We start from the raw sequence: 26084 nt of genomic DNA on the forward strand, positions 1-26084 counted from the left end.
CAGGTCTTTTATGATAGAGCTGTCAGATGGCAAAAGGAGAACATGGTGATGATCACCTGCATCGCTGGCCAGAGAATGCTGCCTGCAGCTGGCTACAGAAATCCTGTAATCATTGACTGGGAGCTCTTAAGACAGGTATCCACCCCTAGGACTGAGCCACACACATTTTCTATTTCCCAGTACTGGATTCTTCTCCAGAAGAATTGGGTGCAACCCCAAAGAGAAACTCCAGTGATAGCAGTAAGAGGGTTGTACCTGCAGAGCTCATGTGTCCCCATTCATTCAGTTGAGCTAAATGGATGAAGCTTTCGTAATCTTCCTCAAATTTTTCAGATCTTGATTTATCCTTGTAGCCCTCTTGTGAGACCATCTAAATTCTCAGCATCCTCTACGAAGCAGACATCACTGTTGGACTCATCAGACCAAGAATGATGCAGCTCCCCACATACAGGGTGGTATCACCCAGTCACTTCTATTCAGTGCTCCCCTGATCGTATGCTTCAAAGTGGTGACATCCTTGGCTACAGCTTTGCACTGGCAGTTACTCAGTTTTCACAGAGACCACAGCAGCAGGAGAACATGATTACAAGTAATCCAGTTACCACAGCTTCGTACATTAGCATCTCAGTCAGCTGAGCCCCAGCCTAAAAAGAGAAGCAGTCTAGGCTTTGCAGGTGGGGTAGGTGCACACACACAGGCATGGCACTTCCAAGGTGGGCATGAACTTCCCAGGTCAGGGAAACTTTCCCACCCTTCAGTGATACACTGAAGCCTTTGAGTCATTGCTTTCCATGCTACAACCCTAACTCTCTAAGCATGACCTGCTCCTTTGCTCCTGGATTTCTACTTCTGCATGTATCCATATTAAATGCATGTTCTCCAAGGCTTCTCAGCAGTCTTTTAGCCCACAATGCATTTACCCTCCTTTACCACCTCACACATTTTTTTCTGCCAGAATTACTGGCAAGGAATTTACACACTCAGGAAGGAGTTAATATGCTCAGCTAGAGTTTGCTGAAGATACATCACCACACTTGCCAAAAGGAGATCCGTGGTGAAGGCTTTAGCTGTAAACCTTGAACCTCACCTTGGCTTACCCAAGTCAAACATTCTTCTACCATAAGCATCAGGGGAGAGCAGGCACTGAAGACCTCAAGGGGTAAGCTAGCATAAGCAGTGGCTGTGCAGATGGGGAAATGGTGTAAAAAATGAGGAAGAGAAGGATATTAAGAGGCAGTGAAGAAGAAGGGACAGACTAAGTGGGACTAGTGTGGTGGAGGGAGAAGGTCAGTGCAGTTTTCTGGTATTCTCACCCAAATGAAAGTGTCTAAAAAAGGCTGAAAACAAGATCTTGAAACATTGGTGCCAGGGAGTAGGGTTTTGGTCAACCCACTGCATTGGCCAAACTCAGCCACCCACTGAAACAGGGAGCTGGTAACCCCATCCCAGGCCAGGAGTGCCAGGAATTTGCAGGGCAACAGTTGGGATGAGAGAGAAGAGCATCTTGCTCTGCAGAGAAGAACATAAAACCTGGGCATGTCAGTCCATGTCCTCCAGACTCCTGACAGAGCTGGGGGCTTTCAAAGTTCAAGGGAGAACCATCCTGATCTGTAGACCCTGACAGGATGGCAGAAGAGAGAGCTGAGAAGGGGGTGAGCATGGCCCATGCTGTGAAGGTACCTTAGGGCTTTGGAAAGTTGCCTCCAGGCACATTAGAGATGGACCAACAAGGACTAAGTCCATGTTAGACACCTTGTGCACAATCACCTGCACCACACTGGTTCCTCTGGCACTTGGCAGGCTGGAGGGATAGATTTCAGAAGACCATAAAAGCGGGAATTGCAACAAAGTCTAGACAGGATGTGATTAAGGCCTGAATAAGGATTGCCCCAGAGGTAAGGTCAGGGAAAGGACAGATCCTGGCAAGCCTCCAGAGAGATAGGTTGACTCCTTCAGGAGATGGGAGAGTTTGCTCAGTGATGAGGATGCAGTGCCTGACATGGAAACCGCCAAGGGGAAAAAATTCTGGTTTTTTGAGAAAAAAATTAAATGGGACCTCCACCTCCAGCCCCTGCACCTGTACCCTACTCTCTCAAGCCACTTAGCCAAAGCAGAATAACATACAGAAAACAGTCCTGCAAAGCACAGGAGCAGCAGTTCAGTCTGAGAGAGGCTGGGTGGGAAGAGCCGTGGGAAAATGGAAAACCACATGGAGCAAGGAAGAAAGGACCAACCGCAAACAAGGCAGCCTCTGTTCGGGCAGCAGAGAAGGCTGGAGAGAGAGTGAGCTCAAGTCCAGCAAAAAGAGAAGCCAGAGCCCTTCTTTACCAGTGGAAGCTTCATTGTGTCCAGGCCATTTTAGGTCTTGCTGGCCTCAGAAGTTTGGATTCTCCTGTCTCAGAGCCCATCAGGACCAAAGCAGACCTGCGCTGATTCCTTGAAGCTCTGCAAATCCTGCCATGACCCTGTGACACACTGCAGACAAGAGAAAGCCCTTCTCCAGGGATATGGCTGATGTCCCAGTGTTGCTACCTACACAGTCAGCTCCCAGCAATACAGGGCTCAGCACCACGCCTGGGTTCACACCGAGGGAAAGAATCCTGCCTTCCAAAGCAGATGCTGCCACATGCTTGTTCCCATTCACTGCTTCTATTTTTTCACTATGCTTAGTCACAACCTCTTGCCTTGCCCCTCTGCCAGGCTTACACAGACATCACAGCCTCGAGGCACCATCAAACACTGTCTCAGGTTCCTGGCCAGCGTACAGCATCCTGCCTTTCCTGGCAGCAGCTCCAACTGGGAAATCCTCTTCCAGCCTCATGCTCATCCTTATCGTAAGCAGAGTCCTTTCCCTGAGACATCCTTCTGATCCTACCCACAGCTGGGTCTCTGAAATGGCTAATGTGGCCATTTGGAGAGACAGAAGCACACCTCTTCCAAACATGCTCGTCCTGAGGCTCTCCGTTGTCTAAATATGAACACCCCCATACTCACACATGCTCCCCCCAAGGCTGCAAACAGCATTAGTTGTTCATGATTATTCCCCATTTGGCTGCTACTACAGACCTCTGTTCTGACCTGAAAGCAAACAACTCCAAACCACCCAGGAGAAGCATCCTGACCTCAGGCTGACCACCATATTTCCAAGCCATCCCAGCACAGCCGTGATACACAGCCATGTGTTTACCTGATTTTCATTCATGCAGGTGCCCAGAAGACCCTGAGCGATAAAGAACAGCAGGACAGACAGGGGAAGAGTTTTATTTACAAATCAGTGGCAAGTTTCCAAACTGATCATGCGATTTTTCATGTACTTTGGCCAAAAAAAAAAAAAAAAAGTGATTCAAGTCAAAGCAGGGGATGAATTACACATTGAAAACCAGGAAGAGAGAGGAGTCACTTAACATAACATAATCTTGTACTGTTTGGTACAGGGCAGCGGTATGACGTGTCTCTGAGATTCTGCTGTCAGCCACCCAGAAGGTGCTACCCAGAAACTAAGATTAGTCAAGTAAAAATTTCTTTATGGTTCTGTGAAGATGACACATGGTTCACTCCAACTAAATTCAAAACAAAATTTTTCTGTACAGTGGTGAGATTATCTGAAAATGCCCCAAAAGAAACTGCAGTTTCCTCCAGCACTAGTGAGCAATGCATGAGTGGGCTCTCCCAGCTGCTGCTTCCTCTGTCCCAAATTCCAGGGCTTTGCAGACTTTACAGTTGGATGCAAGTGAAGCCAGCAGCAAATATCAACACGTCCAAACTGCCAGTTTGGATGTTGAAAGTTGTCACATACACAGGTTCAGCAGCCAAAGCTTAGTTGTTTCCCCAGATTTTTAACAGCCCTCCAATAACATTGCAGAAAAGAAGCTGAAGTAAGAAAAAAGAGAGGAATTTGGACAAAACATGTGACCATTTCAGGAACTAAATTTCTGAAAACCCCTGTAACAAGTTCTCTGTCTAATTCTCTAACCTGGTACAAAATAACCTTAAACTCCCTCTTTCTGAGTCTAGCAGTGGCCTCAACTGCTGGGCTGTGACTGGCACACATTTGCCATGTGCAGTTTCTTCTTCGTGAGCATGAAGACAAGAAAAAAAGTTGATTTCTAGCAGAGAAGAGTTTTGATATTTAGTTCATCCCATCCACGATGAAACTACAAGTTTTTCCAAATATCATAAGTAGTGCACAGTATTTCCCTTCTCAATCTACTATATAAGACTGCAGAAGAGCACCTTTAGAAAGCTCAGACAGCACGGAAAGAGTCTTACCTGTATAGTCCTGCTTCTGCTCTCATGAAGAAGCAGCTCCTCTGACAGAAGCAGAGTCCGGGCTGGGTTGCAAAGATCTAGGGGCTACATATGAAAAAAAAAAAAAAAAAAGAAAAAGAAACAGTCAAACCTTCCACTAGAAGTGTGGTTTGTCAGAAAAATTTTCCGCCCACCAAACCCACTTTGTCTTCACTTTAAGCTGTAACTCGTTCAGGGAGAAGCCACCCCACACTGTGCTCAAAAGGACAGAAAGTCTGCAGTCCAGCTACACGATAAAAAGAAAGCTTTACGCTTAACACCTACGTCAGATCCATCTATAAAAAGACAATCAGCCACTTGCCTCTTTGTACGTTAACTGTTCTGCACAGAGGCTTGGTTATGGGTGCTTTTTAGCAGGAAACACAACCACAACAGTGGCAGGTTAGGTTTTCATGTCCCTCAGGCAAGAATATTTGCTACATGATTTTATGGATTACTCTTGCAGTAAGTTAAAGCAACTTTAACGGGGCTGCCCTTTCTCATGCCACGCTGCCTATCCAGCTCCCCAGTCAGCACCTCCTCTGTTTAATGCTGGAGAAGAACAGGACAGGTTCAGTTGTCCCAGCTGCAGAACAAACCCTGCAAAACCAGCCCAGGACGATCACAGAATCACAGAATCATCCAGGTTGGAAAAGACCCTAAGATCATCCAGCCCAACCATGAACCTCACACTGACCCTTCTCAACTCCACCAGATCCCTCAGCGCTGGGTCAACCCGACTCTTCAACCCCTCCAGGGATGGGGACTCCCCCCCTGCCCTGGGCAGCCCATTCCAACGCCCAACAGCCCCTTCTGCAAAGAAATCCTTCCTAAGAGCCAGTCTGACCCTGCCCTGGCGCAGCTTGAGGCCATTCCCTCTTGTCCTGGTGCTGGTTCCTTGGCTCAAGAGACTCATCCCCCCTCTCTGCACCCTCCTTTCAGGGAGTTGCAGAGGGCCATGAGGTCTCCCCTCAGCCTCCTCTTCTCCAGACTAAACCCCCCAGTTCCCTCAGCCGCTCCCCATCAGACCTGTGCTCCAGACCCTGCACCAGCTCCGTTGCCCTTCTCTGGACACGCTCGAGTCATTCAATGGCCTTTTTGGAGTGAGGGGCCCAAAACTGAACCCACTCATCGAGGGGCGGCCTCACCAGTGCCGAGCCCAGGGGTGAGATCCCTTCCCTGTCCCTGCTGGCCACGCTAGTGCTGATACAAGCCAGGATGCCATTGGCCGCCTTGGCCACCTGAGCACACTGCTGGCTCCTGTTCAGCCGGCTGACAATCAACCCCCCCAGGTCCCTCTCTGACTGGCAGCAGGAGCAAAGCATAAAAACCAGTTCCTTAAGAGGCAGAAACACCCCAGACTCAATCCAAGACACAAGTTTGGGGAGTGCAGAGGCAGAAGTGCCAGCTGTGTTCCTACCAACAGGCAAGCTGTGCACGCAGCCAGGGCTGGTGAATGCGCTGGTGCTAACATGAACAGCCACCTGCTGCGATTGGGGAGGATGGAGGTGAGCATAAGGCTGCCCGCCAGCACCAGCCCAGCCCCACATGTGCCCCAAGCAGTCTGCTGGCTGAGGCCAGAGTGACAGACAACACAGATCATGGGTTTCAGCCCAAAGGACATCTCCCGTCTGAGCTGACATGACAGTGCCATTGCTGCTAGCAGGGGAGGACAGATGGTTCCCCACGGTCTCAGAGATGAAGGTATTCATCACCAACGTACTTAAACATACAGGATCAGATGAGGTTTTCTGGGGTTCTGGCCATATGAAGGACAAAATGGAAGACACAGAGGTAGTTAGAGCTACTACCACCAAATTCAGGGATAAGTTTTAAGAAAACCATTTATAGAACCGAGGAGTGAGAACATCCTCTGTTAAGCCATTACTGCTCTGGACCCTCATCCACGATTTTAGTGCTGGCCACAAGCTAAACTAAAAAACTTTCATTTGCACACTATAATTAGCAGCACAAAGAACCCACGGGAAGAAACCATATTGATCTTCAATTACACAGAGCTGGTTGCTGAAGCCCAGAAGCTGGGACACCTCCTGACAAGCAAGCACCTGAGGACCAGATTTGAAAGCTGAAAAGGGAAAAAACTCCAACAGAGAATCATTTGGACAGGACACAATTCCCTTTGGGAAAGTACCCAGCACTGTGCTGAGTACAACCAGCTCCAGAGGAGAGAGCTGATGATGACAGGGCATCCATACATTCATGGTGTATACTGCTGGGAAATATATCCATGACAGCCTGGACCCAACCTACAGCAGCAAGCTCTGATACAGCCTGCTGGGCTGGGCCCTGATTACATCAGATCCATAACACCTCACTTCCAGCTGCACTTACCTGCACAAAGACAGGGAACACCAGCACTTTGGGAGCCAGCGTCACATACGTGCCGTAGCTGGAGTGCGGGACGTGTGGCCTCACTATGGTACAGTTCTGGTAGTTCCCATAGCTCTTCATCGTCTGCACAGTCTTCATCAGCCTGGATTTTCTCCCAGACCCCATGTGCAATTTCCCTTTACTTGCATTTCCTGGAGCGACAGAGGAAGCAGAAAGAAACACAGAATCAGAAGAGAGCTCCCACAGAGCTGCTGCACGCTGCCAGCTCGGTTCCTGCTCTCGCAGGCTGGAGGAGGACACACAAAGCCTAAGGGGAATAGCTGGAGCCGAGAGTTGCAGGGACATTCGTCACCCTGCTATCAAAGTTTCCCAGGGATTCATGAAATAACAGCACTGACTTCATTTTTCCTAATGCAAAATAAGATGTGCCTTGACATTTCTGCTCAAGAGCTACTCGCTTGCTGGACCAAGGATTTAACTGGATCACACCAGCAGCACAAACACATCTATGTACGTACAAAGAAACACCCAAGGAAGTCACAGCAAGCTCAGCTGCAAGCCAGCACATCAGCCTCTGTTTGGGTGTACGCCGCCTTCTGCACAATTTATGAATACAGTACTTTGAAGGAAGAGATGTGGTACTATTATATGCAACTCCCTATGCAGTACTGAAAGTACAAAATAAGAAATACAGAACAACCCCAAACATGACTTTAAATGATCAGTCTTAAATCACAGAAGCACCAAGGAGGTTCCCACCGTCAGGGAATACCTGACTGCACCACTGAAATATAACCCTTCCCTTTCCAGGGAGGGGAGAACCATCTTGTGACTAACTCAGGGTGAAGGAAAAAACCAACACTGGAAATTTAAACCTTGGGACGTTTTTATCCACCTCAGCCCTTCCTGCCCTGGATTCCGGGCATGGGAGTTAGCAAAGTGTGGGAATTTCATGTCATGGGGCACTGGGTGGCGGGTTAATCACAGTTTTTAGAAGATACTAAGATTGGAGGTGTCAGAGAAAGGGACAGAAGTGATAAATACATTCATGCGCATGGGATCAATCCAGGCCTTTCCAAATCGCTCCCAGGTTACTCAGACTTGGGGGTGTATTTATAAAGGATGATCTCATTTCGCTTGAGGCTGGCACAACATCATCCACTGTTTTTCAGCATTACATTTCAGTGCTGGAAAAAGTCTGAGCAGTCTGACTGGTTTTTCACTCTGTCCTTTATCGCAGAAAGCCGTTATCCTCGTTCAAAGGAGGGATTACACAGAAGCTTTCCTTTGCAGCTGGTCTCAGCTGGTCAAGCAGAGCTGTGACTTTTCCCAACAAGCCAACACCAGCTACTGCGGCCACTCCACACCTGCATCACTAGAGGCCAGGAGACATTAGGTCATATGTCAAACCAGTCCCAGAATCTTTAATGTAATTGATAATCCTGTCATTAAAAGCATTATTGATAATTATCAACAATTATCATTGTTCCCTGCTAGCTGCTGCATGAGTGAGTCCTTCCTTCCCCTCTTGCCGGGCAATTGCTGCTATATAGGATTTCCAAGCCCTTTCCTCCCAGCCCAGAGGAATGCCTCTGAATACATCCAGCAAGCTCCCACCAGCACATTGTCTCACGAGTGCAGGCACGGGACGTGGGGCTCTCTGAAGATGCTCTGCCTGGATAGAAGCTAGTACCATTTTCTCAGCACCAGCACAACGAGGTGAGAGCATCACAGGCTGCTGGGAGCCGCTGCCAGTGCGCACAACTCGCTGTGAGCAACTAGAGGGTTTGGTGGGTGATCTGTTGGAGGCAGCAGTGCTAAGGATGGATTTATGCGTCCTCCTCCCCAGACCCATCACATGGAGCCGGGATGAGACCAACACACAGGACCAGAACCATCGAGGAGCTGCCAAGCTGCTGCCCACTGGGCTGCTCTCCTCTCAGGTGTGCCGGGACAGCGCAGCTGCTGAGCGAGGAGCAGCTGTGAAATATTTCCCGTTAATGATATTAATCCATTAAACCCAAGGGCCTCAGCACTCTCTGGTGACCCCAGCATACAGTTTTGGCCATCCCTGATGTCGCCAGGCCCACAGCGCACGTCTCTCCTGCCACACACAAACTCCCATCACAGGACCTACCACGCTGGGGAGAGAAGGTGGGACAGGTCCGTGTCCTCCACGAGCCTTTAACCCCAGACATGTCCTGCAACCTGTGCTCTGTCCTAAAACTCTCAGGAAACAACTCCAACAGGAACTGAATGTCTCTTTAACCAAAACCTCATGCCTTCTTCAAAAGAAACCGCACTGAAAAAACAAAGTATTTCCTTCCCCCCTCCCTCCTGAAGCTGATGAACCAAGCCAGCTCGGGTCCAGCAGGCAGACCTCTCCACTTGGATTTTAACATATCCCGGTGAGAAGTTGGAGCATTAGCCCATTCTTCCCCACAGCAATGTCTCAGGAACATGCCTGAGCAAACCCTCCTGCAGCTCCCTGCTAGAGGGGTGTCCCAGCAGAGACCCCCCCAGCATCCTTCCCTCCAGCCACCCAGCCCCAGGAGTTTCTGCTCCCACCACAGCAGGCTTCTGCACAGTGGCTTCTGCCTTTGCACTGTAATGGATACCCATAACCTTCCCAAGCAGAAATGAGCCAAAACACTTCTGAACATGGCTCGGAGCAGATAAGGTCTCGTCCAAAGCAAATATACGAATCTACCCAACATTACATATTCCATTAAGTATCAGGAAATAGCGCATTTACTTTCAGATAAACACCAGCAGAGCCAGACCGTGCTCTGTTGGCAATCCAGACCTGCTGTTTACTGCTTGCTTTAACAGCCTGCCTTTGCAGGGGGGTGGCCCTCGTGACCTAAAAGGTTATTTCCACCTCTAAGTGCAATAATCCTGACATTTTTTCTTTTCCCTTTTTCATGGTTGCACTGCCAGATAAAATCAAAGCACGAGAGACAGCTCAACACAGGACAGATACAATCAGTCTGGGTTGTTCAGGATCTGCTTTTCCTCTTATCCCTAAATAACCTCATTTTATCAGAGAAATTCATCACCTGCACAAGTCCTGTTTTCTGCACACTGGCACAGAAACATATCCAGCCTGCCTGAAGCATCAGCTCCTGTCACTGTGTGACTGGTGGCCAGCTCTGCACTGCCGCGCTTAATCGCTGCTCAGGTTAACTAATGCATTCTTCCCTCTCAAGACTTAACATTAAATAAACTGAAAACAATCACTAAAAGTTGCTATGGGAAGAAGCCTGAGTCTTTCAAATTCCACCCTGCTGTAAGAACAAGTGCTCACGGTCCAGCTCATCTTTTCACAGGATCCACAAGCAGCAGGAAAGAGTTGCAATTATCCATGGTACAAAACATCCCCTGCAGTTGAGCTGTGGAAAATTCTTCTGGCTGCAGAGGCCTCGGCACAGGGGCCACAGACACACGCTGCTCCCCCCTGCCCCCCGGCATCCCCACCACGGCTTTGCCAGCCCCACACTTTGCCTTCTATGGACGCTGCCCCACCTTTACAGGCAGCACAATATTTTCTAGCTGGAAACGCTGCTGATGGCTGTGCCCGCACCAGGGAGGGACTGCTAAGTTAAAGACACTCCTGCAAGATCACGCCTGGGAGGTCACCTCTGCTACGGCCATGCAGCTCATCCTAAGGGCATCCTAACAGACCAGGGTGCAAGCGCGGCCTCCCAAAGCTCCCAAACCAATGATCAGGCGTTTCTGCATGGACCTGGATTCATACAGTCCCCAGCCCTGCCACACACCTCATCCCACTCTTCCTGCAAGCCCAACCATACCTGGTTCTTCCGGAAGACCCCAGCATACCTGTCGCAGAAAATGAGTTTATGCTTCCAAGGGTTTTTGAGAAGAGCTGGTCCAGAGACTGCCAGAGACCTTGCAGCAGCCCTGGAAATGAGTATTCCCCAAATCTGGCACATCAACCTGCACTACTCTTTGTACAAATTCCTGTCATGGCCATCCTCATTCCCTTACTAATAAAATGAACCTCAAAGCAGGGGTCAGAGTATCAGCACTCCCCTAGCTTGCCATCATGCACAAGAAGGGAAACACGTCACGGACAGGCCCACAGACACATCTGGGGAACTGCCACAACAACAGCGCTTAGCACTTTCACACTTCATGCTTTCATCGCGCCCCTGATGGAAAGTCCCTGCCACCAGCCTCCCTTCAGCAGCTCTGCGAGCTCCCACAGAGACCTTCTCACTGTGAGGCTCATCCAGTGACACTAGGAGCTGTGTTCTCCTCTGGGCCTAGGGGTAGGGTTCTTGTTTGACACAGAGACTAGGAAGATTATGGTACCCAAAAGCCCCAGGCTTCTGCCAGGGTCCTCAAAACATGAGGGACTCTGTTGCAGGACTAAGGGCAAGGGTTTGATAGTGCTAGAAAGACCATGCCTAGCTCCTCTGAGCAGTGTTTGCAGCACATTGGCAACTTACCCGCAGTAGTGTTGTTCTCTTGATAGACAGGCCTCAGCAGCTGTAAAACACAACCCAGAAAGGACACAGTCACCTGAAGTAGGCTTGAGGTAGACTTTACAACAACCAACTGTAAATTTTAGCATGCCAAACCCAGAAAGCCAAAGCATTCTAGAGAGGTGAGAATCATTTTTGCCCTATTGCCAGCAGAAAATAAGAGCAATGACTTGCACTGTGGTCTACGCGGTGGGAACACTTCCCACATCATTACTCCTTGAGTGAGCCCTGAGAGGAGGCAGCAGGTCGTTCACCCCAGCTCTACAGTCCTAGTGGTAAATGTTTTAGGAAATTAGTGAAAGTTCCACTAAGGGATACGGGTTTATAAAAATGGCATGTGCTCTAGCAAACATTTAGAGATGATGCTCGATAAGGCTGAAGCACAGGCCAAGAGAGGATCCAGCACACACAGCCAACAGCCACATGCAGTAACTTGAGTGTGGGGCTGGAAAGCAGCTCTACCTGGCTCCCCGGGTTCAAAGGCGCCAAGATGATGTAGTTCTGGTCTGCCGTGGAGGGGACCCGGGATAGGGGAGGCATGGTGTTCTGGCTCCGCTTGCCGATCTCCGTGTACCTCTCCCAGCTGTTCAGCACCAGCCCATCAGTCCCGTCATACAGTATGTGGCAGCTCCGGCGCTGCTCAGGCCGTGGAGGCATGGTGCTGTTCTTTTCCCGCTTGTTGGGTGGTGACTGGAGGTCATAGGCAGACTTGCAGGATGACCTGCGGATCATGCCCTCGTGTCCTGGCTTGACCTGCGGGACGAGCCTCCAGACCAGCAGTATGATCTCAGTGGGACAGTTCCTGAAAGAGATGGCATGGGGCAGGTCAGAGATGGAGCAGCAGGGAGTGAGGCACCCCATGTCCTTCAAACAGCCATGAGCCCTGCGGTCCTTCCTCCTTCTAACACCTCTGCCCCTGTATCCTCTCTTCTTCCACTCCAGAGTCCCTTCTCAGTCTCCTGAACCTCAAAGCCTTCCCCTTCCTGTAGCCACTCAAAGCTTCTGCTCCCCTGCCCTGAGCTCCCTCAAACAATCTCTCCCAGAGCCCTGCACTGTTGCTTTGGGTGAACACTCACCGGATCTCGTGTGCCAGCTCCACACATTTCCAGTGCTCCACAGGCTGCTCGTTCAGCTGCAGCACCGTGTCAAGCTGCTGCAGACCGGCCTTTTCTGCCGGGCCACCTGCAGAGAGAAGAGACAAATACCAGTGACCTGCTGGACAGAGAGCTGAGAGTATGAGGGGGATGAGAAGCGCTGGGGCTAGCGAACACCCAAATAGCACTGCTTCACAGCTTGCACCACTCACTCCTCTAAAGCCAGTCTGTTTCCCCTCACATCCACACCTGAAAATGAAGTGGGGCTAGCAGAGCCTGCAGCTTCACCTTCCAACATGCACACACATGCAGAGCACCCAGGACAAAGTCATAAAAGCTCTCTCAGAGCTATTGCATGAACTTCACATGTGCAGTGGAGAGCACCAGGGTACAATGGAGACACCAAGTCCATCCTGCAGGTTAGACTAGATCCTCTTGGGATCTAGTCAGGCAACTGAGGGCTCCTTGATCCTGCTCCCCTCTGTGCCCCTGTCTGAAACACCCCCCTGGATGCTTCCCATAGGTCTCCCAACCAGCCAGACAGCTCCTCAGGTTGGAGAGGGAAGGGAACAAAATCTCTGCAAATTACTGCAACACACTGCCAAAATAGTGACACAGTGGCCTCTGACGTCATTAGAGGCAACAGAGAATTAATTAAGTGAAGCTTCTTGGAGGTGCCCAGAGTCCTGCAAGGCATGGGAGCTTCTGTATCACAACATGCTCTGGAAAGCAAAAAAGGAGCAGAGTCATTCATTTAAATCAAGACGGCTAAAAATGATCTGATTTCTTACCAGAGTCCACTGCCTGCACACGGACTGGGGAGTCACAGCAGATTGTGAAGCCAAACCCATCACTTCCTCGAGGGATCGTAATCTGAAGAGAGAGACCGGAGTCACCCTGTTAAGTGTGAAAGCAGCTGCTGTGTGTGATCAGCGAGCATCCCCCCTTTCACCCACACGCTGCCCCACAGCCTTTGGAAATGCAGACACACGGCATTTCTAGAAGTGGTCACAGAGCCCAAAGGAACCGTCATAGTGATGAACACTGTCACTCTGTGAACCCCATGGACAATGGGTCTCTCCCCTGCTGCAGCCAAAGAGGGGTGGAAAGGGTGCTAAAAAGCAATGCAAAATCGAGCCAAGGATCAGCAGAGAGGAATGCCACAAAACGAGTGTTTGTGGAGCATACACAAGTCTCCACTCGTGACTCTTGCAAGTGTAAGGAAAGGTCTGATAAGCCATTAGAAAGGAAAATGTGGCAGTCTGGCTCTGACACTGATTTCTAACACGACTTCTCTAAGCAAGTCACTTAAACATTTCATTTCCAGTTGGGTAGTACAGAAATAGCAGCACTCCCCTGCTCCAGAGGAAGCTGCGAGGATCAGCACACTCCTGTCTGCAAGGCAGCTGTGCTGGAGCAGGCTCTGTCTGCATCACCCCATTAGCTGGGGTGAGTGTGTTTTCTCTTGCTGAGTTTGGAGAGGATGGATGCTGTGTTAATTGAGGCTCATTTCTCCTCCTGATTCAAGAAGCATTGAGCTTATTAATAAAATGATATTTATTTTTTTGATGTTGGCTTCCAGCAGCAGCTCAGCATGACAGTTCCTGTAAATACCTGATTATCCCCCCAAGACATTTGTCAAGATACTTGTTTTACTGACAGAGAAAAGAAAAGAAAAAATCCAACATCTGACCTGTATTATTTTGAGAACAAACAGCCAGAGAGAAGACAAGAAATTCAGCAGAAGCTGCCAAGGAGGGGAACTGGTTCCTCGCTCCTTTACCACGGGAGGGCAAATGCAGTGAGCTTTCATTTCTCTGCACCTCATCCCTGCTTGATTGCTCAGCGTAAAATCAGGCTTCAAAAGAGAAACTGTCTTTCCCTGGCGGGATCAAAAAGTAGGTCCAGTCCCACTACCCTGAGTATTTTTCTCTCTGGAGTTTGTTGGATCCTCAAACAGGGGAGGAGACTGCTTGTGGCTCTGCACCTTCAAACCAACCTCACATTTCAAATATTCAGCACCGGGGGATCCGAGTCCTGCAGAAGTGTTACCATTGGCACCTCGGGAGCCAGCCCAGCATCCCTCCCACCAAGGACACTCCACGGTCACTTCCCAGCCCAAAGCTCCCCTGTGCCGAGAGGTCTCCCACTCCTTCTCCCTGAGCTGGCTGGCTCTTGTCCACCACCAACGGAGGGAGACACCTTCCCTGTGCCACTAAATAGCAGTTTCTCACTGCTGGTGGTTCACTTTCCTCAGCTCCCACCACCACAGCCGTTACAGGGAGTCAAACATCCATTTTTGCTGCTGTGCACAGAACTAAGAAACAAGCATCTGACATAAGCTGGAAGGTGGATGGTAAGATGGTGAGAGACTCCAGCACCACGGAGGCTCACTGTACCCATAACTTTGTTAAAAAAATGCAGAAGAAATTGTTGAAATAGAGAATTGAGGAGGTCTAAGAAATAAATCACAGTCAGTTGTCATTAATACAAAGCAAAGCAGCATTCCTACATGAGACAGTCACAATAGCCCTGACAAGAAGTGGGTATTTTTAGTTAAGCTGGTTCTTTGTGCAATTCCCCATATACACTGTCCCCCACCACAGCTTTAGCGTGACATGAAAGATTAGCACAGGAGCACAGAGAAAAGCTGACCATAAACTGGGAGCCCCAACACAGACCATGGGGACGAAAATTATGTTCAAAAATGTAGGAGACTGGGACCTGCACAAGTAAAACCAGCACCCAGCGTTGCACACCGAGCGGGTCCAAGAGAACTTGCACCAGCTTTTATGGAGCACAGCAATCCACTTCTCATAAAGCAAGTCACTGTTGGCTGTAAGTAGCTTCAAGCAACACTTGATTCCCAAATACCGTCACATTAAAACAATTTTGAAAAGAGATAGCAGCAGCCTGGCAGAGCCTTAGCTGCCTGCTGTGCCTGCGTCTCCTCTAATGAGTGGTAGATTGAGACAGCTCCTCACAGCTTAGCACCTTCATCCTCAGCATGCTATCCTCAAGGTACACAGCAAATGCTCCCCCTCGATCCCCATTTACACACTACAGCAATGGGCAGATCAGCTAGACACCTATCTGAAGATGCTTTCCTTGTATTCCCAATATTATCATTTATTAATGATAGCAAATCAACACCCTAGAAACAGCAAACGCAGAGCCCAAAAATGGTAAGAAAGCCCACAAACACTCAAACTTAACTGAGACTTGCAGCAACGCGCGCACACATGCTGGCACACGGATTTTTTTCCATGGGAGATACAGACCTGTCTGTATCTCCGCTCCGAGCACACCTTGCAGAGTCCATTGAAGCGGTTCATGGCTGGAAAACCCTAAACTCGCCGTTAGCCCATGAAAATCCAGTCCCCTGAAGCAGCCGTAATCCCGATCTCCTTGTATCACACAAGTGTGGAACAAACCACAGTCAAACTGGCATGACCGCCCATGGGAACCCAGCTCCAGAGAAGAATGGCAGGAAGCCACCTTTCACCTCCCCAGCCCCTGTCTGGGCTGTATGCCGCTTTACGATAAGCCAGAGGGCTTCCTGAAACCCCTAACTGACAAGGAAGAGAGAGAGTTTTATATTAAAATTCCTGTCAACTCTTTAGTATTCCCTAGTCCCTGCTCTGTTGATGTGGCTTTTGTTCCCGCGGCATTCTTCAGCCGCACGGAGCACTTTGTTATTGCAATGTTCTCACAAACACTTTGAGGATGTTTAAGCGGCATTTCACAGGCACCGGCTGTGCGAGCTTCACTTCATTAAAAAGACGGCTTGCACTGGTTACACTCGTAAAGGATGAGAGGGATTTAAAAAAAAAGAAAAAGCAGAGTTTGTTTTTGAAAGCACAGACCCAGAGGATATGCACGTCCCGATGCTTTGTGCTCACAGAGTCACGGAGGGGGAAGCAGAGAGGTCAATTGAATTGTACCCATGGTGTAATTTTGGAATTAAAGACAAAGAGCAACTCTTAACACAGCCAGCAGCAGGGTGCAAAGCAGGACTCAGTGAGTCTGCACGGTGCAGCCCCGACTGCCAGCGTTGCAGCGCAACCCCTTAGAGACGGGGTTGCAACGGAGAAGAAAGCACCTTCCACACCCCTACATGGGGATGGAAAAGAGAGGAGAGGCTCAAGAGAACCCAAACCCCGGGCTCCCTGGCACAGCAGCTGGGGTGGCTGGGCCAGGGGAGGCTGGGGAGGGAGCGCGAGGAGCCCGGGCAGCGTGGCGGGGCCGTTGGAGGCTGCCCGGGCGCGTTGTCCCAGCCCGCTGCACCGCCAGGCTGAGCTGGAAGGAGGATCGATCTTCCTTCCCAGCCACCATCTTTCAAGTCAGTGGCGACTGCCGGAGAGGAAGGGAGGAGAGGGGCGCTGGCTTTGTTTGTCTTGCTCAATCTTACGCTTTAAAACAAATAACTGAAAATGCAGCTGAGGGAAGCAGCAAAGCGGAATTCGGCACAGATAAATCACGGGGCCGGCTGAGCCCAATTTCCGATGCAAGCCATGTGTTTGTGCTCCCATTTCCCATCCTTGCCTTTCCTATAAATCACCAAGGCTCCACCATGGGCCTTTCCCTTCCCAGAGCAAATGGCTCTGAAAGGAGGAGGGGAGCAGACGCACCCGTCCACGGAGACACGGAGCCGGCCAGGGACTGATGCGGTGTGGCAGGCAGCCAGCCAGCCCCGTCCCCATTGCTCACAGTCCCCACTACTCCCAGTCAATGGCTGGTGCTTTGTCTCTGTGGCAATATACTGGAAAAACAGGAGGTCTCCATATGGCAATGGGGAGCGAGTGTGGGGTTACTACCCACATCACTCACCTCCATCAGCTGCTGTTTGATCGGGTTAATGAATTGCCTGTAAAAATCATGGTGTTGACAGGGAGACTGACACAGCTCTCACCTCAGCATCACCTTCACTAATACTCTGTCCCTTGGCTCGCTTGAAACCCCTCCATGCAGGCTCTGCCGGCAGCCAGCTCCTGACCCCACGTCTTCATGCCCCTGGTGGGTCACAGCCCTGTCACACCTACCTTCACCTGCTTCATGGTAGCAGCATCCTGGCTCTCCTGCGCCGCACTCTGACTTCCCAGCATCGGCTCTAAAAAAAAAAAAAAAGGCCATATCAGCCCAACAGCACACACCTCCTGACAATCCCTTTTCTTCCACACTGCATCTAAACACTATATATAAGATTTCTACATGTCATGGGCACATCTCCTCCAGGCTGGGCAGCCCTGCATGGCAGCAGCTGTGGGGTGGTTGCACATCTGGGACAGGCACTGCTGTCTCACCCCGCCCTGTGCCAGCCTGTCCTCCTCCACACACCCTGGCAGCACAGCAAGACCAAGGCAGGAGAAAAAGCTCCCCACCACCCTGCACAGAGCCCAGGAGCCAACAGGATTCAGCCCCAAGCCTGAGAGGCAGGAATCAGCATGACAAAAGGACAAGCAAGAGGGAGAGACGGGCTGCAATACTGGGATCCCCACAGAGCCCCAGCCAGGCACAGGTAAGCCAGAGCAAGGGTTGAAGGGGAGAGCTGGGTGCCTGTGCAGAGCCTGCTGAACCAGCTAGGGTCTCCCTGACACCGCTCTTTTGGGTTCCCGGTGCCCGCTGAGCATCACAGGGCTGAGAAGTGCCCATGGGAGCACAGGGGCCATGGGGCTGCTCCATGCCAGCACAGGGACGGACGCGAGGTTGACTCCTCTTCCAAACCTTGCCAGCACTTCCTGGGACATCCCAGCGGGGAGACACACCTCTGCTCTGCTTCAGCCGCCGCATGGCCACCTTCAGGTGCTTGGTCCTGCCCAGGTCCTCCCCGAGGAGATAGTACCAGCCGCTGATCTCCTGGGTGGGAGGAAAGAAGCTGTCAGTGCAGGGGCTGATACTCACCCTCGCTTAACCCCAGAGGGGTCCCATTGCAGGGGCTGCCCCAGACTTGTTTGCACACAGAGGCGCAGCCCAGAGTCCTTCTCTTAGAATGCAGCAACAGCTAAAATTCCATCCCCCTGCAAGGAGGGACCAAGCATCACTGAAGTAGCAAGCTTCTAGGTTTTTAGAGGGAGACAAGGTGCAGAAAAGCAGACACTCTCCAGTAAAACTGTCCATATCATGTTTGCAGCAGCTGGCAGTCTCACGGGGAGCACACGGCTCCAGCCTTATCACCAGAGGAGGATGCCCAAACCAGCCTTCACCAGTGCTGGGTGCTCTGCAGTGGGCTGCCTTTGCCCCTGTCCCCTACCCATGTGGCCAGGGCAGCCAAGAGGACAGAGCTGACCTTGGTGATCCCTTGCCTCTCTTCCAGGGAGCTGCTGCTGTCTCCCATTGCTCCCTGGGCAGAAGCCAGAGAGACCAACCGTTCTGGACCAAGGCCAGGAGTCAGATGGGGTTGCAGGAACCATGCTCCCAAAGGCCAGAGAAAGGAGCCTATTTTAAAATTAGTGTTTTAAATCCACAGTGAGGAAACTGAGGAAAGGGGGCGATATCCAGCAACATCATGCAGCACCCAGGAGACAGGGTCAGCTCATCTCAGTCCCCCCTGAGGTCCCAGGAGGACCACATGCATCCTCCTCCCTTCCCTGCAAGAGTAGGGTGCTGTGCATGGGTGCTGTACACATGAACACTCCATCCTCTCTGTACACAATGACACTTTGGGAAACTCACTGCCTAAATCTGAGAAGGAAAGGACATCTCTGTGGAGGCCAAATATGACCAGAGCAGAGGCCCCTCCTGGGGAGAGCTGCAGTTTAGAGCTGCTTTGCCTAATTACCTTCACTGTTATGAAAAAGCTGCATTGCACTTGTCCAAATTTCAGAGGAGGCCATGCTCAAGCTACCTCTTACCCTCTTCTCAGGTCATTGCCACAAATAGCTCCTTTCTAACCTCTTGCTAGGGAGTAAATTTTCACACCTCGGGTGATGTATTAACACTCAGAAAACACTTTCAGTTTGCTGACATACTCTGATGTCCAGAGAAGATGACCAGGGCTGTCCAGGGGTGAAATCCCTCACCACTGACAGCTAGGATGAAACACTGCCATGTTTTAGTGGGTCGGCAGGAGTCATTTGCAGCAGTAGCCTTGCAGGCTTCTTTAGGAAGGCAAACCCAGCTGATGTGAAAGCTGTATTACCAAGCAGCAGCCAGGCTGGGGCAGCAGTACTGTGACCAAATCCGCAGCAGTGGGGCCATGGATCCTGGCAGCACTGCTGCCTCCAGGAACAGCCCAAGACCTCTGCATTTGCCCCCTGTCCACCTCCACCTCACCTCACCCTGGCTGCTGAACGCAGGGAATCGGGCAGACTCCTTGGAGGAGGAGCATCTCCCCACCATCGCACCCACCAGCAGCCACGTGTCAGATGTGACACATGCCGGCTGGGCGAGGCTGGCCCCAGCTCCCGTCCCCCAGGCAGCCCTGCTGCGAGCAGGGCAGGCAGCACTCGCTGGGGCCACCTCTCTGCATGCCCAGCTGCCACTACTCTCTGTCCCTGCAGGGAGTGACATCCCCTGTCCTAGGATCCCTCCTCTAACAGCCTCCCTGTTCCTGCCTCCAGTAACCACACCAACACCAGTCTCCCAGTGGCCATCCCTACCGGGAATGGGACCAGGGAACTCCCTGGGCACCTCCAGAGCATCTTTGTCCCAGGGTGGGAGAAGCCTGCTCCTGCCCCACGGGTGCACTACACCCCCCCACCGACCCAAGAGTCAGGCCCCAGCCTCACGCGCTGCACTCCGGCACGGAGGTACCTTGTCCAGGGTCAGGAGGGACTTGACACCAAAGCTCATGCAGCCGATCAGTTCGCTCTGTCTGCAGGAGAGATGGAGACTGTCAGCACACACTTAGTGAAAACTCCGCAGGGACCAGCACATACACCCCTTCGAAGGGACCCCACAAACATCCCTGCCCACGCCAGGAGTCAGGCAGTGCCCGGGACATGCCTCCCTCTCCATGCTTTGAGCAAGCATGGGGTAACCACACAGCTCAGCTGCAGCAGGGGCAAGGAGGAGCTGGGCTGAAGCATCCTGGTCACCCCCAGCCTACCTGATGCTGGCAGGAGCTTGGCTAAGGAGGCAGATGCCACTTGCCTGAGCAGGCAGCACAGCCTGGGAGATGCCAGACCCCTTGCTGCTGGGCTTCCCTCCTCACTGCATTGCCCCCAGTTAGGGAAGGCCAGCCCAGAGCCAGGCTCCAGCCCCACTTGGCTTTATCCAGCAGTGCAGACATGAATGGCTTCAGAATTTTCAAACACCGGTCCAGCTGATGGCTACCAAGCCACAGCAATGCCGACAGAGAGCATCAAGGGCAGGATTTCCTCTCCGCCAGCCTGCACGCGGTGTGGTGCTCACCAGCATGAGCTGCCCATGAGCATGACCCTGTCCGGGGCGCCCCGCCAGCAGGTCCCAGCCCCGCTGTTTAGCTCCCCCCACTTCACTGACCTGCAGCCTTCATGCAGGGCAGCTCTGACGTCAGGGCCAGCCCTTGAGGCCTGGGTGCTGGACGAGCTCACGTGGGGTGGCCAGAGCAGATGGCAGGTTCACTGCCACACCAGCCCCATCTGAAACAGATTGCATGGCAGGCTGGCAGCCCCTTACCTGGAATTTCTGTCTCGGTTCCAGACTGTGACCAGGAGACGTTTCTGTTCATGCTCCTCTTGCACCAGGCTGTAACAAGCAGAGGGGACAGCCCGTGAGCACTGACCTTCCCCAGGAGGGCTCAGCAAGGGCTGCCCTCATGGCTGGAGACCCCTCGCCCTCCTCAGAGCCGGGTCTTCTCCATCATTCTCTGCACAGAGCACTGCAGCATCACCCCAAATAGCAACCTCCTCAAACAAGTTACTGTTGCACTAATTCCCTCGTTCCTGACAGACAACTGCAAGGGGATGTGACCTGTCCTGGGCAGCTAGTGGGGACACTGCTCAGGTGGTTTAAGGGGAAAAATAATCTTGCAGAAAGACACACATCCAACAACAAAGGGTAAATGCAAGGAACAAGCCACAGTCCATGCTCTGAAACAACCATCCTGTGCCAGATTAAATGCTGCATGGGGACAGACATCTGACACAGACTGGTTAGCTAGCAGTGACCAGCTCTACCGAAACACGAGCCATACAGCTCCTTTCCCATGCAGAGACATGCTGTAGCTATAAGGAAATCCTTTTACCTTCCTCATTCATACCGATGCCCATACTATTGCAGATGTAAGGTCTAGGAAATGGAGCGTGTTTGCCCAACTCCTGACCAGCAAGAAAGTCCAACCGTGCAGGAACGTCGCTGCCATGCTGTGTGCTAACAGCTTCGTGAGCCTCTGCAGAGCTCTGCCCAAAAGTTCAAGGCATTTCAGCTATAAAAACCAGCAGTATGATGCCTGTCACTCCTCATCTCAGCAGCAGACCTGTTCATGCATGATGCGTGCTTATTATAGACCATAATGCAAAAGCAAACATGGGGTCTTGGCTTCAAGAGGGTACCCCAGGACAGCGGCCACGTGGGTCCCTCACTGCTCAGTGTGAACACGGAGTTGGTGGATGGGTCAGAGCTACCTCTGCGCTGTCATACTCACAAAAGAAAGTGCTCGTGGAAGACAGGATTTTTGCTGTCTGGCACAGTCTTCGTCTTTTGCCTGCATTTCCAGTCAGCATCTGGCACAATCGACATCTTTACAGAGGAAAACAAGCAGCGTGTTAGCACTCTCAAAGCAAGCACTGGCACACACTAGCTCTGCCGCCGCAGTGGCAGGAGACTGGCACAGCCATTTTTATGGATGGCTAAGCCTCAAATATCCAGCTGAGCCTGTGCTAACGGGTGGTTTAGATCACTTTACACTATGTGTGTCAAGTAATTGTATTACAAAACTCCTCGGGGCAGGGAAGGGAAGTAAAAGAGCAGAAAAGTCAAGGACTGATACATACAAATGTTGCTGGCTGGTGTCTGATGTGCAGCCCCCTTGTAGGAGTGATGCTGCCTGCACTGTGCACACCACGGTGGGAGCAGCCTGCCAAGGTGACCTCCAGGAGAGCCCAGAGCCACACTGTGCTGGCCAAACACTTATCCCCACCAGTCCTTGGGCACCCAGTGGGATGCTCTTGCAATGAATGGCTGACACGGACCTTAGCAGGGTCCCGTTCTTTGCTTTTCTAGCTCCATGCAGAGGGGTTTGTGAACCCTCCAGCGCTGGGCAAGAGACCAACCACCTCCCTGCATGCTGTGGATGCTCAGCCAGAGCAGGACAGAGGAGGAAAGGGAAGGGACAGGCAGCCCAGAGCATGCTTGGAGGACCCAACCACAAAATCCCAAGAAAGCATGAAGCTCCCCAAGCAAAGCCCCAGGAGAACCCACCTTCACATAGGAGTCACAAGTCCGGTACTCCTTTCCCATCAGACCTTTTGCTTCCATGACTGGAAAGGAAACAAAACGGTGATGCTCCAAAGCAGCGGGGAAGGCATCCTCCTACACTGCAGCACTCTGCTCCACGGGGTGCTCCCTCCTTGTGGGACCAAACCCACCTCCTGCCCCAACAGGATCCCGCGCACACCTCCCCAGCAGACCGCTCTCACCGGGCACCCACAAACAGGTGAAGGAGTTTATTGTGTTTGCTATAAATACCAGCGTCTGTGGGTGAGGTTGGTGGCAGATGCAGTTCAGCATCCGGATGGCAAATTGCATTTCATTTGCCTGACTTCACACAACTCTGGGCTCCCTGCCCCGAAGCCAAACGCATCATCAAGTTAAATATCAATGGCCACATCCTGATGGCAGCCCCGCCAGCAGGGACTCAGCACTGCACTGCTGCCAACAGCTGGGAACCCTGCACTCCCCAGCCGTGTGCCTGGAGGCAATAGCTGTGCAGCGGAGTCTGGATAGCCCAGGATGGGCTGCCTGAATGAGACTAAGCTCCCTCCTAACAAGCCTGGCAAGGCAGCAGTGACTTTGCCTTTGTCATACAGATATGTGCTCCTAATAAACACGGTCTGCCCAACAGACACCCCAGTGCATAAGGGGAAAGGGGTTCTGCAAGACCCTCTAGTGCTTCACAAAGCAGTCTGCAAGGTTCCTCCCGAACAGGCTGCGCCAGGAGCTTCCTCCTCCAGCCAGACCTGCTTTGGGTTTAAAGCTGTTGGGGTGGAGAATGAAAAAGTAAGACGGATCACCCCACATCACCCAGCCTCCTCCTGCCCACACCGAGTACCCTGACCACTCAGCATGTGCAGCGGGATGTCGAGTTCCAGACCTTGAGCCTCCTTTGCCTCTTTGTTGGACCATTTCCCTCTTCCCAGACCCTCCTTTGAAGACAGCATCAGAACGAAACAGTGACTCGCACCCAGCTCACACTGGGGCTGCTCTCTGGAGGCATTTAGGGCAAAGCCTGTGCCAGACCCTCAGAACCACACACAGCGTGGAAGAAGAAAAAAAATAAAACCCACATCTTTTTGCTGTTGTTTCTTTGAAAAACTTGCCTGCAGCCAGAAAAGGGGAGCAAGCTCTCATGGCTGCCGAGCGGAGGACAGGGGCTGTGTGGGGCTCGGCTGGTCCCTGCAGCATCACCAGGCCTAGGCCATCCTCTGCCCCCATTTCATTATAACCAGGCAGGGTGGGACCAGGCTGTAAGGTGGGATGTTGCTCAGAGAGTCTTTTGTATCCCTCCTGCCCTGCTGTGCAGGTCTCTGGGATAGGGGTGCTTTCCCCACAAAGGGTAGCCACCCCCAAAAGCACTGGGAGTCCCAGGGCCCTGGTTTCCTTTCACCCTACCCTGGGCAGCAACGAGCCTGCTGTGTTCACAGGGAGGGAATTTTTGCTCTAACCATTTCAAACTTTTTTGTTAACCATTTACTTATCATGAAGCCCTGATGAGCCTCTGGTAGAAAGCTCTGTGCCAGGAAACCAGGACACACACATCCTTCACTGCAGGAGCAATCCTAAGGGACCCCCCTAAGTATCTTCAGACAGGTTTTTCTAAAGAAAAGAGCTAGTTTTCACACTCTCATTGGCCTTTCTAATGAACACCATGCAGTGCCACAGTTCCCTGGGACCTGCCTCATGGCTGCGATGGAGAGTTTCCCAGATCATGCCAAGTCTGAGTGCCCAGAGAAAGAAAAGCATCTTGTGTCCCCAGTGGGACATGCCATGGCTTGACAGGCAGCAACCCCAGCCTGGGCCAGGTGAAATACTTTTGCTGAAGAAATGTTGCTGGTGTTAAAAAAATGCAGCATTCAGAGGTAATGGAACTATTTGGAAAACCTGGCAAATCTGGCAAACAGTTTTGGCCAATGTAAAAGACATTTTGGAGCAGACAAAGAACTTCAAGTTTTCCTTTTCAAATTATATTTGCCTTTTTTCTCTTCACATGGAGTTAAAGAAAAAAATGTATACAAGTGGACACAAAACACACCGTGGTCACCTGGAAATTTCAGTTTGGCCTCTAAATCTAAGAGCCCTGAATCGTACCACTCTACCACTGAGTTGTTCCCAATGGCTGCCACAGAGCTCCAAAGAGTGTGAAGAAAAGGCTTAGAAGTGCTGTCCCCATCAAGGGCCACCTCACCATACGCCCCAAGATGATACTCACTGTGCAGCACCAGGATCCGGCCCCGCACCTCGATGGAAAGCTTCAGCTGGCCTGGAGGAGAGGAGAGGAGAGGAGAGAGTGAAGGACGCAGGGCTCACCCACCGCTGCCGGCACTCAGCAGCACAGGGACCCCACAGCTCTGAGGCTTGCACGGGGCCAAACCCATCCTGCTTCCCCACCCCTGGGCATGGGGGCATCGCTCAGGGAGCCAAGGGGAAAGAGGTGGGAGGAAACGTCTTCTGCTACCAAAAAAGTCATAGAATCACAGAATCATTTAGGTTTCAAAAGACCTTTAACATCATCAAGTCCAACCGTAAACCTAACGCTGCCAAGCCCACCACTAAGCCACGTTCTTAACTGCCACATCTACATGTCTTTTAAATGCCTCCAGGGATGGTGACTCAATCACTTCCCCGGGCAGCCTGTTCCAATGCTTGACAACCCTTTTGGTGAAAAACTTTTTCCTAATATCCAATCTAAATCTCCCCTGGTGTAACTTGAAGCCATTTCCTCTTGTCCCATCACTTTCTACTTGGGAGAAGAGACTGACACCCACCTCGCTACAACCTCCTTTCAGGTAGTTCTAGAGAGTTATAAGGTCTCCCCTGAGCCTCCTTTTCTCCAGGCTAAGGCTTGTTCTCCAAACCCTTCACCAACTTTGTTGCTCTTCTTTGGATATGCTCTGGCACCTCAATGTCTGTCTTGTAGTGAGGGGCCCAAACCTGAACACAGTAATCGAGGTGCGGCCTCACCTGTGCTGGGTACAGGGGCACAATCACTTCCCCACGCTATTGCTGATACAAGCCAGGATGCCATTGGCCTTCTTGCCACCTGGGCACACTGCTGGCTCCTGTTCAGCCGGCTGTCGACCAACACCCCCAGGTCCTTTTCCACCGCATAGTTTTCCAGCCACTCTGCCCCAAGCCTGTAGTGTTTTATGGGGTTGTTGTGACCCAACTGCAGGACCCAGCACTGAACCTTGTTGAACCTCATACCTTGTCACAGAAGGAGATCAGGTTAGTCAAGCAGGACCTGCCTTTCATAAACCCATGAACTGGGCCTGACCACCTGGTTGTCCTGTACGTGCCACACAATGGTGGTGATCTGCTCCATAACCTTCCCCTGCACCAAAGTCAGACTGACAGGCCTGTAGTTCCCCAGATCCTCCCTCCAGCCCCTCCTGTAGATAGGCATCACATTTGCTAACCCCCAGTCAGCTGGGACCTCCCCAGTTAGCCAGAACTGCTGATAAATGATGGAAAGCAGCTTGCTGAG

At 51.5% G+C, this 26084-nt stretch overlaps 1 protein-coding gene across 2 annotated transcripts in view; it reads right to left on the reverse strand.

Moving 5' to 3' along the window:
• The window catches only part of RGS3 (regulator of G protein signaling 3), an 88546-nt gene that overhangs the window by 49877 nt on the left and 12585 nt on the right, over nucleotides 1-26084 (reverse strand). Inside the window, exons 3-15 of one of the 2 annotated variants that reach the window (XM_074891144.1) lie at nucleotides 24810-24860; nucleotides 22583-22641; nucleotides 21807-21901; nucleotides 20840-20908; nucleotides 19994-20054; nucleotides 18007-18097; nucleotides 17284-17351; nucleotides 13033-13114; nucleotides 12224-12329; nucleotides 11610-11949; nucleotides 11112-11151; nucleotides 6640-6830; nucleotides 4270-4353 (exon numbers count right to left, since the gene is read on the reverse strand). In XM_074891144.1, coding sequence (XP_074747245.1) covers nucleotides 4270-4353; nucleotides 6640-6830; nucleotides 11112-11151; nucleotides 11610-11949; nucleotides 12224-12329; nucleotides 13033-13114; nucleotides 17284-17351; nucleotides 18007-18097; nucleotides 19994-20054; nucleotides 20840-20908; nucleotides 21807-21901; nucleotides 22583-22641; nucleotides 24810-24860 — 1337 coding nt within the window. Of the gene's footprint in view, nucleotides 1-4269; nucleotides 4354-6639; nucleotides 6831-11111; nucleotides 11152-11609; nucleotides 11950-12223; nucleotides 12330-13032; nucleotides 13115-15522; nucleotides 15665-17283; nucleotides 17352-18006; nucleotides 18098-19993; nucleotides 20055-20839; nucleotides 20909-21806; nucleotides 21902-22582; nucleotides 22642-24809; nucleotides 24861-26084 lie in introns of those variants that run through there. The other variant, XM_074891145.1, reaches the window with a different exon arrangement.

Source organism: Strix uralensis, chromosome 21 (assembly GCF_047716275.1).
Source record: "Strix uralensis isolate ZFMK-TIS-50842 chromosome 21, bStrUra1, whole genome shotgun sequence".
NCBI lineage: Eukaryota > Metazoa > Chordata > Aves > Strigiformes > Strigidae > Strix > Strix uralensis.